Source organism: Muntiacus reevesi, chromosome 4, assembly GCF_963930625.1.
Source record: "Muntiacus reevesi chromosome 4, mMunRee1.1, whole genome shotgun sequence".
Classification (NCBI taxonomy): domain Eukaryota; kingdom Metazoa; phylum Chordata; class Mammalia; order Artiodactyla; family Cervidae; genus Muntiacus; species Muntiacus reevesi.
In genome coordinates, this window is record NC_089252.1 from 146,669,199 (window position 1) to 146,685,656 (window position 16,458).

The 16,458-nt window shown below is 46.0% G+C and overlaps 1 protein-coding gene and 1 non-coding gene across 3 annotated transcripts; one reads left to right on the forward strand and one right to left on the reverse strand.

The window, feature by feature from the left end:
- Positions 1-6,209: 6,209 nt before the first annotated feature.
- LOC136168125 (small nucleolar RNA SNORA26) lies at positions 6,210-6,332 on the forward strand. The gene has a single exon (XR_010663274.1). It is a non-coding gene; the product is annotated as a small nucleolar RNA SNORA26 (small nucleolar RNA).
- Positions 6,333-12,735: 6,403 nt separating this feature from the next.
- On the reverse strand, positions 12,736-16,216 carry PRPH (peripherin). 2 transcript variants are annotated; one of them, XM_065932132.1, is made up of 9 exons: positions 15,660-16,216; positions 15,260-15,320; positions 14,993-15,088; positions 14,459-14,626; positions 14,228-14,353; positions 13,918-14,138; positions 13,754-13,803; positions 13,391-13,470; positions 12,736-13,138 (listed from the first exon to the last, which is right to left on the reverse strand). In XM_065932132.1, the coding sequence occupies exons 1-9, from the start codon at positions 16,199-16,201 to the stop codon at positions 13,073-13,075; spliced, it is 1,410 nt and encodes a 469-aa protein (XP_065788204.1). In that variant the 5' UTR covers positions 16,202-16,216; the 3' UTR covers positions 12,736-13,072. The 2 variants fall into 2 exon arrangements, with proteins under 2 accessions (XP_065788204.1, XP_065788203.1); XM_065932131.1 differs by having other exon boundaries at positions 12,736-13,141.
- Positions 16,217-16,458: the final 242 nt, after the last annotated feature.

A 16,458-nucleotide genomic window follows, 5' to 3' on the forward strand; every position in this document is an offset into this window, starting at 1 on the left:
AAACAATCTACATATCTTTCAACAGATGAATGGATAAAGATGTGGTACATATATACAATGGATACTACTTAGCCATTAAAAAGAATTAAATAATGCCACTTAAGACAACATGGGTGCAACTAAAAATTATCATACTAAGTGAAGTAAGTCAGAGAAAAATATGATATCGTTTATATGTGGAATCTAAAATATGATACAAATGAATTATTTACAAAACAGAAACAGACTCACAGACATAGAAAACAAACTTCTGGTTACCAAAAGGGAAAGGAGGTGGGGGAGGGATAAATTAGGAGTGTGAGATTAACATATACACACTGCTATATAGATAACTAACAAGGTCTTACTGTATAGTACAGGGAACTATATTCAATATCCTATAATAAACCACAATGGAAAAGAAAGAAAAAAAACAAGCATTTTCTATTCTCTAACATAAACTTTTAAAGGTAGTAAATATATGAGTCTGGGCAAAGAGATAAAAGAATTTTGCTGTATGTTGTAAAATGTATAAATTATCTCTTGGACTAGACAGACCTTAATCCAGTAACAATAGTGATATTCATCAGTCCATTTCTCCTTCAGAAAAAGAAAGATTGTAATACGGTTTATTATAAAGATAAGCTCCATGTAACAGTGGCTTAAATGAGATAGAAATTTATTTATCTTTCACTTAAAAAATACTATAATATGTTACAGTTGTGGAGGTTGTATTATGGGGAAAGGGAGTGCTGAGGAATGAATTGCATCCCCCCAAATTCATATGTTGAAGACCTAACCCCCCATGTGATGGTATTTGGAGATGGAGCCTATGGGAGATTAGTTAGGTTTATGTGGGGTCATAAGGGTGGATTTCACATGATGAGATTAGGGCCCTTGTAAGATAAGACATCAGAGAACTTGCTCTTCCTTTCCCCCACCCAAGTGAAGGCACAGTGAGAAGACAGCTGTCTACAAGCCAGAAACAGAGCCCTCACCAGAAGCTGACCATGCTGGCACATTGATCTTGGACTTGTCACCTCTGGAACTGTGAGAAAATTCATTCTGTTGTTTTAAGGCACCCAGTCACGGTATTTTGAATGGATTTGGCATCTTTGTCAAAAATTAACTGACCATAGAGATACGGGTTTATTTCTGGACTCTCAGTTCTATTGCATTGGTGTGTATGTTTATCCTATGACAATACCATATTATTTTGATTATTTTACCTGTTATAAGTTTTGAAGTCTAGAAGTGTGAGTCCTCCAACCTTGTTCTTCTGTTTTTCAAGATTGTTTTGTCTATTCAGGCCCTTTGCAATTCCATGCAAATTGGAGGATCAGCTTTTCCATTTCTGAAAAAAAAATACTCTTTTTATTTTTAAAGTCGAATTTATTTTCTCTCTTTCACAGAGTTTCTTGAAATATTTAGTGATTCTTAATTATGTGCTCATTTTTTTAACTGTTATTACTGGTTAGACTCCCTTCCTTTTCTTTCTTTCTCTCTGCCATACCATACAGTTTGCTAGATCTTAATCGAACCCATGCCAATGCAGTGAAAACTCAGAATCCTAATCATTGCACCACCAGGGAACTGCCTGATTTTCTTTTAAAGAGCCCACATAGGGTGAGGAGGATGTCGCTTCACATTCTAATTTCATTGTTAGGCTATTTTCAGTGAAAACAGGGAAGGAGTAGGACAAGCCTTCCATCACTGCTTCAGGGATCAAGGCAATGAGTTGTTGCTCCTTTGAACTTCAATTTAATCATCTTGTTTATTCCTCCTAGTCTGCTTCTTCTAGCATTTGGGGCATGGAACATCCTTTGTGCTACTCTTCATCTCCACAGAAAAGCTCTTCTGTTGAGAGTTCTGCACTGTAGTTCACCTTTCCAACTACTCATTGCCTGTAGCAGATAACCTCTGACATAGGCCACAATTATCCCTCCTCCCTGGTGGATGTGGCCTTGTGTCATCCCCTCCCCTTGAGGGTGACTTGGAAATAGAATGTGACAGAGTGATGTGATGTTACCTCCAAGGTTGAGGGATAAAAAGACTGTTGTTCTGTCTTGGGGGGGAAAAAAAAAAAAAGACTGTTGTTCTGTCTTGGGTGCTCTCTCTTGGAAAAACTCACCCTTGGGAGGAAACCAGCTGCCAGCCCAGGAAGCCGCCCTATGAATTATGAACTTACCTAGCAAGCCCCTGTAATTGTATAATCTAATTCTCTGCAGTAAGTCTTTCAATATATACCTCCTACTGGTTCTGCTTCTCTGGATGCACCCTGACTGATGCAGATTTTGATACCTCAAAATGGATGCTGTAGCCAATACCTAAATGTAAATACCTAAAATTTTGTGAAAGCGACTTTGAAATTTGGTGATTTAGAAAGTCTGGAATAACTTTGAGGAGCATAATAGAAACTCTGCAACAGGCTTCAATACCAGGGTTGAAACTGTTAGATAAATAAACTATTTATTAAAAATAGGAGGGAAAGCCCTAGCTTGCTTTGAACAGATGGTTAGTAGAAATGTGAATATTAACTCCCCTAGTGAGGGCCCAGAAAGAAGCAAGGAGCATTGTAGAAAATATTTGATTACCTTAGAAAATATATAAATCATCACAAAGAGACTGTTGGTGGAAATATGAACATTAAAGGTGCTGCTGGCATTGAGGACTCAGAAGTAAATGAGGAACATGTTATTGGAAAACAGAAGAGAGAAAATGTTTTTTATTTAGCAGAGAACGCTTAGCAGAATTGAGTCTTACATTTATGTGAAAAGCAGAATTTGTAACAATGAACTTGGGTGTTTAGCTTTGTTGCTGAGTGTTGAAGGTAGCACCTGGCTTCTTGCTGCTCACAGTAAAATCTGAAAGGGAAGAGATAAATTGAAGGAAGAAATGTTAAGCAAGAAAAGAATCAGAATGTGGTATTTGGGAAATTCTTGGCCTACCCATATTGCAAAAGATGGTAAAATTAGGTCATTTACTGTCTGGAAAGTGTGACCTGAGGAGAAATACAAGAATGTAACTGGACAATCTTTTCTTAGTGCCTGAAAGTGAAAGTGAAAGTCACTCCGTTACCTAGATGCCCATCAGCAGACGAATGGATAAGGAAGCTGTGGTACATATACACCATGGAATATTACTCAGCCATTAAAAAGAATTCATTTAGGGATTTCCCTGGTGGCCCAGTGGCAAAGACTCCATGCTCTCAGTTCAGGAGTCCTGGGTTTGATCCCTGGTCAGGGAACTAGTTCCCGCATGCCACAGTTAAGACCCGGCAGAGCCAAATAAATAAATAAATGTTTAAAAAAAAAAAGAAAAGAATTCATTTGAATCAGTTCTAATGAAATGGATGAAACTGGAGCCCATCATACAGAGTGAAGTAAGCCAGAAAGATAAAGACCAATACAATATACTAACGCATATATATGGAATCTAGAAAGATGGTAACAATAACCCTATATGCACAACAGAAAAAGAGACACAGAGGTACAGAACAGAATTTTGGACTCTGTGGGAGAAGAAGAGGGTGGGATGTATCAAGAGAACAGCATCGAAACATGTATATTATCTAGGGTGAAACAGATCACCAGCCCAGGCTGGATGCATGAGACAAGTGCTCGGGCCTGGTGCACTGGGAAGACCCAGAGGAATCAGGTGGAGAGGGAGGTGGGAGGGGGGATCGGGATGGGGAATATATGTAAATCCATGGCTGATTCATGTCAATATATGACAAAAACCACTACAATATTGTAAAGTAATTAGCCTCCAACTAATAAAAATAAATGGAAAAAAAAAAGGCAACAGCAAAGATCCTGGTAAAGATGTAAATGTATCAATGTTGAGTATCCTGGTTGTGACATTGTACTATAGTTTGGCAAGATGTTACCACTGGGGGAAACCAGGTGAAGGGTACATAGCATCTTTCTACATTATTTTTTACTTCCTGTGAACCCACAAACATCTTAATATAACAAAGTTTAATTTAATAAAACCGTTAACAACAACAACAAAAAAAAAGACAGACACTCGGTGGTGTCGGACTCTGCAACCCCATGGACTACACAGTCCATGGAATTCTCCAGGCCAGAATACCGGAGTGGGTAACTGTTCCCTTCTCCAGGGGATCTTCCCAATCCAGGGATTGAACCCAGGCCTCTCACATTGCAGGTGGATTCTTCACCAGCTGAGCTACCAGGGAAGCCCAAGAGCTAGGGTAGCCTAGCCTAGCCCTTCTCCAGAGGATCTTTCCAACCCAGGAATCAAACCAGGGTCTCCTGCATTGCAGGTGGATTCTTTACCAGCTAGGAAGCATCAAAGGTCAAGGTATTCAGTCACACAAAGGACCATTTGGAGAGATTAGCCATGTGACTCATGGATCTCCTTAGCCATCTGAGCAAAAGCCAAGCATAGAAATGGGATTATCCAAAAAGATTTGTGAAAGTTCTTTTTGTCTAATGGGGTAAATCCCAGAAACATACACTGGAAACCCACACAGTCCTTAAGGATGTCACACAAGCAGAGAAACTGCCAGCTTGTAGTGAAAGGGAGAGAAAGAGGGAAAAATGGAAGAAAGCTGTCAGACTCCCACAATTGTACAACCAAGAAACAAGTGGATGAAAACACACGGAAAAGGAGAGCTGACTCTAAAGGCAGGGCTGTGCAGCCAGAAGGTGGAGCCAGGACCACAGAGACTTATTCCCGGGCCTTAAGACCTAATCTTGTTTTCCCAACTGGGTTTTGAAATTGCTTCAGAAACTTCTTTTTTTTCCCCCCATTTTCTCCCTTCTTGAGTGAGACTGTCTTTAACTGTTATCCTATTTCTGTCTCACCGTTGTATTTTAGGAGTAAATGCCTTGTTTTCTAGTTTCACAAGTCCACAGATGAGGAATTTCTTCCCAGGATAGATTATACCTGGAGCCTCGCCCATACCTAATTTAGGTGATTTAAATGATGAGATTTGGGACTTCTGAGCAAGACCTAGAGGGGATTTGGCTCTTTGGTTGCTGCTGTAACTGAGACTTGCAGAAATCTTGAAATAGGATAAATATATGTTGTATGTGAGACAAGCATGAATCTTTGGAGGCCTGAGGGTAGACTATGCTAAGCATAATGCCCTCCTCAAAAGGTGTCCAACCCCAATCCCCAGAACCTGTGAAAGTTTTACTAGGTTGGTACAAACATAACAGGTTTTGGACCTTGAATTTTAAGTCACTATAACTAGGCTCAAACACTTCTTTATTAATTAGAATAGGCACCATTACAATCAACACATTTTTGCCAACAAGAAATAAGTTTGTTTATTCCTGTAGCATAAAAATCTGTGCTTTGGGATTCGATGAACTCTGGGAAAGCATTTTCTGCCTCCTGCTGGTTATGGAAGTGTTTTCCCAGCAAGAAGTTTTCGAGACGCTTGAAGAAGTGGTAGTTGATTGGCAAGAGGTCAGGTGAATAAGGTATCCACCTTATCCAAGGCAAAACTTCGTAGCCCAACTCATTCAACTTTTGAAGCATTGGTTGTAGGATGTGCAGTCAGGCATTGGCATGGAGAAGAATTGGGCCTGTTGTCATGGAGAAGAATTGGGCCTGTTCTGTTGACCAGAGCTGGCTGCAGATGTTGCAGTTTTCGGTGTATCTCATCGATTTGCTGAGCATACTTCTCAGATGTGATGGTTTCGCCAGAATTCAGAAAGCTGTAGTGGATCACAAAGGCAGCAGACCACCAAACAGTGACCATGACCTTTTTGGGGGGCAGGTTTGGCTTTGGGAAGTACTTTGGAGCTTCTTCTCAGTCTAATCACTGAGCTGGTCGTCACTGGTTTTCATATAAAATACACTTTCATTGAACATCACAATCCAATTGAGAAATGGATTGTTGTTGTTGTTGCATAGATTAAGAGAAAACAACACTTCAAAACAATGATTTTTTTTGAATTGCGGTCAGGCACCTACTTATTGAGCTTTTTTACCTTTTCAATTTGTTTCAGATGCTGAACAATCAGTTTCAATGATCCTCTCTCAACTGATTGTTGTCAACTTCCTATGGCTGGCCACTGCATTTGTCATCTTCAAGGCTCTCATCTCCTTTGCAGAACTTCTTGAACCACCACTGCATTGTATGTTCATTAGCAATTCCTGGACTAAATGCAGGGTTGATGTTGTGAATTGTCTCTGCTGCTTTAAGATTCGTTTTGAACTTGAATAAAAAAATTGCTCCATCGCCCTTTCCAGTGCCCTTTTAAGGCTGATGCAGTGCCTTAAGAGGCTAACACAGGAGGGTAAAGAAAGTCTCCATAAAACCCAGAGAAGAGATTTTTAGAACTCCTCTCTGGATCCTGTCTGGAGTCACAACTGAACTGGAAGATTTTAAGTCTTAGCACTTACTAGTATGTGTATAGTTAATACCAAAGTCATTAAATTTAAACTTGATCTTCGGTTTGACAAAAAAAAAAAAAAAAATTGCTCCAATTTGCTTTTTGTCCAACATCATTTCTATAGTCTAAAATAAATATATAAAATAAACAACAAGTAATCCACTGGCAAAAAACATAAAGCAAGAAATGTGCATTAAAATGCTGTATATAACTGCATTTATTTAAGAATATATTCCAATATCAAACAGCAAAGTGTAACAATGCAAAACCATAATTACTTTTGCACCAACTTTAATATTAGCATGGCAAAGGGGACTTTGATGATAAGAGTTAAAGATTTTGAGATGGGGGAGTGATTCTAGATTGTCTGGGTACATCAATGTAATAACAAGGATCTTTATAAAAGGAAGATCAAGGTCAGAGAAGATATGATAACTGAGATGTGATTCCTAGCTTTGAAGATGGAAGAGGGCCACAGGACAGTCAATCTTTATAAGCTGGAAAAGGCTTCTCTAGAGCTTCTAGCAGGAAAACAGATCTGTCCCATTTTAGACTTCTGACCTACAGCACTGTAAGATACTAAATTTATTGTTTTGAGCCACTAAGTCTGTGGTAATTTGTTACAGTAGTAATAAGAATTAACCCAGTATAAAAAAGTGTGCAACACATGCTCAAGCTGTCCCCTTGAAACAGAAAACAAAAACAAATGTTTGACATTTACACTATTGAAGGATCACTAGAACTGTGATCCCTGGTTTATAATTTATGATGGGTCCCTCCTGAGGCAAGCAGTTTCAGGAAGCCATATTCTGAACCATGTTACCTCATTCTCCTGCCTACACTGTGGTCAAGTTCACTCAGTTCTGCACAAATCATCTCATTTAATCTTCATTATAAGCCTAGGAAATGATTGCTATCTCCATTTTACAGATGAGGAAATGGAGGCAAACAGGTATCTTTTCCAAGGTGAACTGGTAAGAAGATACAAGATTTAAATGCAGATTCTTAGCCACTATACCATCTGGTAAGTAAAAATTGTTCTGTTCACACTCTTTCATTAGCTTAAAAAATATTTGTTTGGGGACTTCCCAAGTGATCCAGTGGTTAAGACTTCACCTTCTAGTGTAGTGGGTGCAGGTTCAATCCCTGATCAGGGAGCTAAGATTCCACATGTCTCTCGGCCAAGAAAACATAAAACAGAAACAATATTGTAACAAATTCAATAAAGGCTTCTAAAATATGTGTGTGTTCAGTTGCTCAGTCTGTCCAACTCTTTGCAACCCCATGGACTGGAGCCCATTAGGCTCCTCTGTCTATCGGATTTTCCAAACAAAAATACTGGAGTGGGTTGCCATTTCCTCCACCAGGGGATCTTTCCCCACCCAGGGATCAAACCAACCTCTCCTGCATTGGCAGGCAGATTCTTTTACAACTGAGCCATCTGAGAAGCTCAAAGACTTTTTAAAATCAGTCCACACCAAAATTTTTTTTAACGAAATAAATAAATCTGCTTAAACTCTGAGATTCTATGACAAGTATGATTTTTTTTTTGCATATTATGATCCACTTTTATTATTTAATAAGTACACCTTTTATTATTTAAAAACCCCTATATAATACCTGGGCTTCCCTGGTGACAAGTATGATTGTCAAAGGTTTAGGAACAAATACAACTGACATTTGTTATGCATTGAACAACATTTGTTACCTGAGGGAGCGGAAGTGCACAGGACGTGAGAAGCCCATCGGCCTTTGGGTATCTCTCAGTGTGTCTTGTAGAAGGCAAGGAGAGCGTCAATGAACCTATCAAGGCTGGTAAAGTGAACATCTTCTGTGATAGGAAGTGAAAGCAGAACCAGAGAAAGCTCCGGAAGTCAGCACGCCATTGCTGTCAGGCCACGGAAGCAGTAGGACAACTGAAGCCCCGCGTAAGAAAATACTACGAGTCTGCAAGAGCCAGCGCAGAGGGTGGGGCCACGTGCTCCTGTGACCACAGCGACAGAAGCAGAAGGACCGTGGGTCAGGGAGCCTCGTGCTCCTGCCGCTAAGGTGGCTTCCTGTCACCTTCACGCTCGGTGAGGCCCCATGGGGCTGCAGAGCGCATGTCACACACGTGTTGCTGGGGTCCTGGGAGGTGACTCCCACTCCACCCCAGGCAGCTGCAATTCTTGTCCCCCTTATTTCCCGTGTAACATCACAATGAGCTCCCCTTTACTTGAGATATTGGGTTAGTCTCTATTCTTCCCAAATCAGATAACTGAACCCTCTTTCCTACCCCTGAGGAATTATTCCACCACCACCACGGGCACCTACCCAGAATCCAGGACACCCACCAAAACAGTTCCCTCTAGGAACTGCTAAGGAACTGTGGCCACATCCTTACTTTTGAGGTGACCTTCTTACAAGATGACATAAAACCACCTCCCTTCTTCCAACAAGCAGAGTACAATAAAATCAATGCAGTATGATCTTTCTTAATTACAATCAAATCCCAGCCCTGTCTTCTTGAGGTTAACATCAGATCCCTTGATTAGAATTGGATTTTGAGTTTTCCTCAAATTCTTCAGTCACAGCCAAGTCTGAGGTTGTACCATTTCAATAAGTGGCTGGCTCCACCTGTGACAAATTGATTCTTTCTAATTCTCCCCAGCACTGAAACACATTCAAATCTTGTCTTTTTCAGTTTTTCACCCAAAATCCAAGATAAAAAATGTATTTTGCATGAAAACCTAGAACATACATACATATATATATATATATATATATATATATATACATTGAAAATAAAGCACTCACAATATCCTAAAATTTTCTATTCTCTTTATTTTATTAAAATGTTTGACTTGATCCCAAAATATTTATTATAGTATTTTATGAGCTGCAGCTTGAGAATTATTGGTGTAGTTTCTCCTTTCTTCAAAATTTCACTTCTCAAACACAGATCTTTCTTGGCTCCAGCTGTTTCTTGTCTTTTAACAGTCAAACATCTCGGGAGAGAGTGGTCTGCTCTTCACTTCCTCAGCTCTCATTCACTTTTCAGTTGACAATGTTTTGTCTCTGACAGTACCCCAGCCTGAAGCTGCCCTCAGGAGGTGTAACATCTTCCTTGACAATAAGCCCGAATTTCCCAGCTATTAGCTAACATGTGTCCCCAGCATCCTCCCATGTGACTAGCCATTCCCTCCTGAAAGTTCTCTCTTGCTGTGGCTTCCTAAGGCCTTCTACCATTTCTGCCAGGTAGTACTTAAGAGTCACTTCCTCTGCTCCTCTATGCGTCTCCCCAAGGCCCTTCTCTTTTCTCACTTAATACACCATTCTTCTCTTTAAGGTTTTGTTTTTAGCTGTGCTGGGTCTTTGTTGCTTCACACAGGCTTTCTCTAATTGCAGCAAGTGGGGGCTACTCTTCCTTGCAGTGCACGGGTTTCTCACTGCAGTGGCTTCTCTTGTTGCTGAGCACAGGTTCTAGGGCACGTTGCCCCACAGCACGTGGGATTTTCCCGGACCAGGGATCGAACCCAGGTCCCCTGCATAGGCAGGAGGATTCTTAACCACTGTGCCACCAAGGAAATCCCAATACACTGTTCTTGAGTGGTTTCATTTTTCTCTCATATGGAACACCCAAGAGGTCCTTCTCCTCAGTACAAACCCTTCCTTCTATCCAGTACAAACCCAGGCCACAGACTTTGATGTGAAAGTTTCCAAACTGGAATTTTTGCTCACTTGAAAATCTAAACATTTGAAACTCCAAAGTTTTGGTCTGCTTTTCTGCAGTGATATTTCTCCTCTGATGTTATAAATACCACTGAATGAAAAGGAGAGAAGGCAAGGGGTATAAGGAATGTGTGTGAAGGGTGACAGTGGTGGGAACCTTGCAATATTTGCAGTAGATATTGTGGTTAATCCCCAGCATCCATTCCATATTAGACGATTAGCCCAAGTCAGTAAGTGGCTCCCCCTGGTGAATGTTACTGCTCCAGGAGCAAACATACCAATGATCCTTGCCAGACAGCCGGAAGGAAAGGACTTAAATCTCATACCTGGGAGAAAGGTTTTCTTTTTCCTTCACTGGATGTGAAAACAGAAGCATCACCCAGTAGCTGCTGGCACCCTGCTTTGGACCACGAAGAGAACCATCCCAAGGATGAACCCACCCTCCAAGGAGGAAGGCTGAGCAGAACCATGACTTTATAGTAAGTACCCTACATACATACCAAGGAGTCCCATTCAGAGAGTGCATTCCTAAGTCTGATTTGTTCGTAAGTCCAACAAAGTTAGCCTAGGCACCCAACTAAAACAATCGGCTGTATTGTATTGTAGTATAACAGGTTTCTAATATTTTTCATACAAATAATACATGAAAACACAAAAAATAAAGAAAACATTAAATCTTACAGTACAATACCTTGAAAAGTACAGAGTACAGTACAACAGCTGGCCCGTTCACATCTTTGAAAGTTCACAACTTGAAAGTTCATACATAGGGGACTTAACTATAGTGAGCTACTGAACCAACCTCAGAGCCCACCTACCTGTGGCTTATGATTACATGAGATACATGCTTAATTTCTTTTTCTTAAAAAATGAGGTTATTGTCACTTGTAGCCCAGAGCATCCTGATAGATTCAATATCTCAAAGTATTCCATCACACTTGAACTCCAAACCTGTGGACTCAACTGCCTGCCAGCCCTTTCCCTTGGCTGTTTCATAGCATCTCAGCCTCAATAAGTAAAAACTAATTTTACTGTCTAGGGCCCCCTCATTCCCCTATACTAATCTTCCCTGTTTCTATCAAAGGTCCCATCATCTATCTGGTTGTTCCCTTTAAAACCTTGGATCACCTTTGCTATTTCCCTTTCTCTCACACTGAAAATCACCCCTTAGGGTGACAGTTCTCAAATTTATCCACCTCTTTGCCCATAATCATCTCTTGCATGTTTCACTGCAACAGCTTCTGAGTTGGTCTTCCATCTCCTTCTAACTCTTTCTGCACCCCACAGCCAGAGTGATCTTTCTAAAATACAGGTCTAAATACCTCAGCCATTAAATCCTTTTCTTTCCTTTTTCCTTAGAATAAATTCTGAGTGCTTTAATATGTCATATAAGGCCCTCGGTGACTTGGCCCTCATCATCTTTCCAACCCCAACACCCCAATTCCTTCCTTTCTAGCCTTCATTTCAGCAACTAGAACTACTTTTACTTTCCAGACTCCCTCTCTCTCATCTTCTGGCTGACGTATCTACCTGGAAAGTCCCCCTCCTCTTCCTGCTTCACCTAAATAACTCCTACTTGTTCTCTTGTGCTCATTGTGATGGCGCCTCCTTTGGGAAGCCATCCCTACCCTACGACTGGATTATGTTCTGTCTTCATGTTCCCCCAACACCATCTCCTCATCCCAGTCGCACCACTCATCTCAGGGTTGAATTGTATGCTTATTTGTCTATGCCCCCCACCCAGACTGTGAATTCCTTGGAGGCAGGGATTCTGGCTTACTCTGCACCTCGCACTATAATCGAGTGAGGAAAATCATTCTAAATTCAGAAGTGAATTTTGACCTCAAGATAAGGGTAGAATGGAATGGAGTGGAGGACAGCATGTTAATAGATACTTCCAAACATGGGGAGAAGTGATGGTAGCAGAATCTGATCTGCTTGCTAAGTGCGTTGAACAGGTTCATGTGGGTGGCAGGGCCACGCCAGGGGAAAGGGCTACTGAGGCAGAAAATGTAACCCAGGCAAGAGATGAGCGTGGCCTGGACCAGTGGGGTGGTAGTGGGGACAGGGAGAACCAGACAAACTTGAAACAGCTATGAAGTAGAATTAACAGAATTGGAGGATGTGAAGAAAAGAAAGGGTATAAGATGAGGTGAGCTGGAATTTGGGCAATGGAGGTCCTAGTGGTATCTTCATCTATGATGGAGAATCCATAAGGAAGAACATGTTTGCAGACAGTCGAGAGCAAGATGAGGGGCTCTGCTTTGGTCATTCAGGGTTGTAAATGGGGAATGGAAGTTGAGAAGGAATGGACAGAGAGGTAGGAGGAAAATCAGGAGGGTAGACAGGAGTCATAGATTCGAGATAGTGAGAGTCAGAGAAGAAATGACTTGAGGCAAGGGGGAAATAGTGCTGAGCCTCCTCTGCATGGATGCTCCCATGACACAAACACAACTGCACTGGGGAGTTTTCTCTCTCTCTTTACGATTCCATGATTAAAATATATATATATATATATAACTAACTTACAGTATTATATTACATTCAGGTATATAACATAGTGATTTCATATATTTATACATTACAAAATAATCACCACTGAAGAGGGTTCCCTTGATAACAGCTTTATTTGATTTAAAAGTGAAACTCAGACCCTGGCCCACCCACTAACCTTGGGGTTGTGGCAGGAACAGACTCGTCCTGGGGTTGGTCAGCTTCTTACCAGAATGAGAAATGGGGGAACATACAGACTTTTACCAGGACAAGAAATGGGGACCATAGAGACGCTTAGCAGGACTAGAAGTGGGGAACATATGGATCATGCCTATGTGGGCATGGAGAGGCAGGGACAGGCTCAGCTACAGTGCTGGGTAGGGCTTGGCCACTGACCAGGGAAGGGGTGACTGGCACCATCCCGTGGACACATGCAGAGGGGAGGAGACTAATTCCAAACTGGTGTCAGGATTTGGCCTTAGAGGCCTGGGGCAGGGCAGAGAGCTCCCATCAGCTCAGTAGCTCTGAGGAGAAGACTTGTCCAGCTCACTGTGCTGCTCCTTCTGAGACTCTGTCACCACCTGCTGGGGGGTGAGGCATGTGAGGGGCACTCCCCACTCAGCACCACCTCCCTCTAGCTCCTTTGTGGCAAGGTGTACTCCCTCCCTCTCAACCAGATGGGGCTCCCATCTGAACATCCACCTCCATCTCCCTGTCTCACTCTCACCCCAAGAATCACTCACCCACAAACACCCGAAGATTACTTACACCAGGCTGGTGTCAGAAATACTATGGGAAATGATGGGGTCCTGGGCTCAAGAGGCCCATCTCACCTCCCCATCCCGGGTCTCAATGGTCCTGATCAGAACCATCTTCCGGCTGTGGGTTTCCTGGGGAGGCTCCACCTCAGGTACTGGAAAAGTCAGGATGAGAGGGTGAGGGGAGGAGTCTTGGGATATCCAAGCCCCTTTGCGGTGGCAAAGAGTCAGACTGAGCAACTGAACTGAACTGAATATCTCCTTGGGAGGAGATGGGGTGGGGGGGGGGGGTGGGCGGGCAGGGCCCGAGGATCAGGGGCAAGGACAGACTAAGACTCAGGCAAGAATCAGTCCCTGAGCAGAGCCATAGCAAGAGTCCAATCAGGGTAGAAATGGACAGGGGACAGACAGGTTGGAAGTCAGACTCGGAAGACTCACCAGTGGTCTTTATACTCAAGGATGCAAAGGAATGGATTGGCACGGAAATCCTGGGGACGAAACCTGTAGTCAGCTACTCGGCCTGGGGTTGGGGGGTGCCCTGGCCTTCCACCCGCCTCTCCTCCACCCCCACCCATTCCGACCACGCCCCACCCGCCCCTCACCGGCTCTCCTCGCCCTCCAGCAGCTTCCGGTAGGTGGCGATCTCGATGTCCAGGGCCATCTTGACGTTGAGAAGCTCCTGGTACTCTCGCAGGTGTCGCGCCATCTCCTCCTTGAGCTGCCGCAGCTCCTCCTCAAGCCTCGCGGCGCCCGCCTGGTACCCGCCGGCCTCCAGGGCAAACTGCTCCTCCAGCTCCCGCAGCTGTCTGAGCAGCGCCTCGTTCTGGGGAGGTGGGTGAAGAGGGGCTCAGTAGGGGGAACACGGCCTTCGTCCTCCACCCCCGGGGCCGGGGCGCGCAGCCTGGTCCTCACTGTGCCGCGAAGCCCGTCCACCTCGCACGTCAGGCTCTGGATCTGGCGTCGGGACTCATTCATCTCCTGCTTAGCCTGGCGCAGGGCCTCGTGGTTCCGGTTGGCGGCGTCTGACAGGTCCGCGTACTGCGGCGAGGGTGGCAACTCGGGGGTGAGCGGGCCAGATGGGCCCTTCCCCCCCCCAGCGCCCCACCCTTCCAGGCCCTCCCAAACCCCCCGGTGCCCCCGGACCTTGGACTTGTACCACTCTTCTGCCTCCTGCAGGTTCTTCGCCGCGATGCTTTCATACTGGGCTCGGATGTCCCTCAACGCCGCTGTCAGCTCGGGCTTCACGGTCGCCTCCACCTCGACGTGCTGCACTTGCTGGCTCTCCACGCTCAGCTGCAGGTCTCTCAGCTCCTGTCGCCCAGGGCAAGATGCCGAGTTTCGCCGCGCAGTTGACGCGCAGAAAAGAGAAGAAACAGTTGAATGAACAGAAGGGGGCGCCAGGGAGCGCAGGGCGCTTAGGACTGCGCAGCTCGCGCCCCGCGGGTACTGTCATCGGCCAGGTTACAGGGGTGCATCTCCGCTGCTCGCCACCAGGTGGCGCAGGGGTGTGAGTCTAACCACCTGTAGAGGGGGTGGAGGACCGGCGCACGTCTACTCAGTGAATCTCATTTCTCTTCCAACGCTCCACCCGCCACTCTCTTCATGAGCTTGTCCCCCAGCTCCAAAGAGACCACCCTCAACCTCCGGAAGTCGCACCTAGCACCTGGGTCCACCCACCTCCTCGTGCAGCTTCTTGAGGAACTCAATCTCATCCATCAGAGATTCAATCTTGCGCTCTAACTCCAGGCGAGATAGGGTGGCGTCGTCCACGTCCTACAGGGGGTGGCAGTGGGGGTTCGAGAGCAGGGAGGGGTTGCTTAGGTCGAGGAAGAGCCTGGCCCTCCCTGTCTGTCTCTGGGGGCTTCTGGTCCTCCCTTTGCCCACAGATGCCACCCTGGATATGCAGGCGGTGGGTAGGGGTGGGGATGGGGAGACCGAGCTCACCTTACGGAAAAGCACGAGGTTGTGCTCTGCATCCTCCCTCTTCCGAGTCTCTTCCTCCAACCTGGTGGGAAGAGTGTGCAGAAACTGAGTTCCGGGGTCACCACCCAGCCTGCAGACCGCGACCCCCAGGATCTGGGTCAGAGCTGCTACTGCAGCCTCTAGGGAGGGGTCTTGGGGCTGCCTGATGGACTTGCCCCATTTTCTCTGTAAACGGCTGGAAGCTGGGGTGGGGCCCCTTTGTACACGGGGGAGACACAGTAACGCCCCCTCCCTCACCTCCCCTGAGACTCAGCAAAGTGGTGGGGGGGTGCATTCCCAGGTGGAAAAGGCGAGGGGGCGGCTTCTCCCTCCCGGCGGCAGCCACGACGGTCGCCGCCCCGCCCTGGCCCTGCCCTCTGACCTCTGCTTGAGCGCTGCCAGGTCCTCCGCCAGCCCGTCGCGCTCCACCTGCACCCGGTCACGCTCCCGGCCCAGCAGCTCCAGCTCCCTCCGCAGCTCACGCAGCTCCTGCTGGCACAGTTGGTCGGCGCGGGCCGGCTCCTGGCCCCGGGCCTGGTTCAGCTCCCCGCGCAGGGCCGCGTTCTGCTGCTCCAGGAAGCGCACCTTCTCGATGAAGTTGGCAAAGCGGTCGTTGAGCTCCTGCAGCTCCTGCTTCTCGTTGCTGCGCGTGGCCAGGAACTCCTGATTGAGCGCCTCGGCCATAGAGAAGTCGAGGCGCTCCGAGGGCAGGCGCAGGAGGGCGCCCGTGCCCGCCCGGGGACCGCGGAAGCTGCCCAGGCGCACGGAGGAGCCGGGGGACGCCGAACCCAGCAGGCGGCTGCTCGAGAAGCGGGAGCTGGACGAATAGGAGAAGGCCCCCGGGGACAGTGAGGGCGGTGGCCCGAAGGTGCGGCGGTAGGAGGTGGAACTGACGCTGGACCGGAGGCCCGACGGGTGGCTCATGTCGGCCGAGGATGGGCAGTCACCGCTGGCAGAGCTGGTCCGGGCGCGGGGAAGGAGCCGCAGACCGCTGCGAGGCCGATTTATAGGCCTGCGGGTTCGGGGGGGGGCCTGGGCTGCTCCTCCCACTGGCCTGACGGTGGGGCTATGTGGGGAGGGGGACGCCCCTCCCCTGCGGAGCCGCGGGAGTGCTGCACCCTCCCTCCCTGGTGCTGGCGCCTGGCCCACTTGATTCCCCCTGTTGCTGGCGGAGAAGGAAG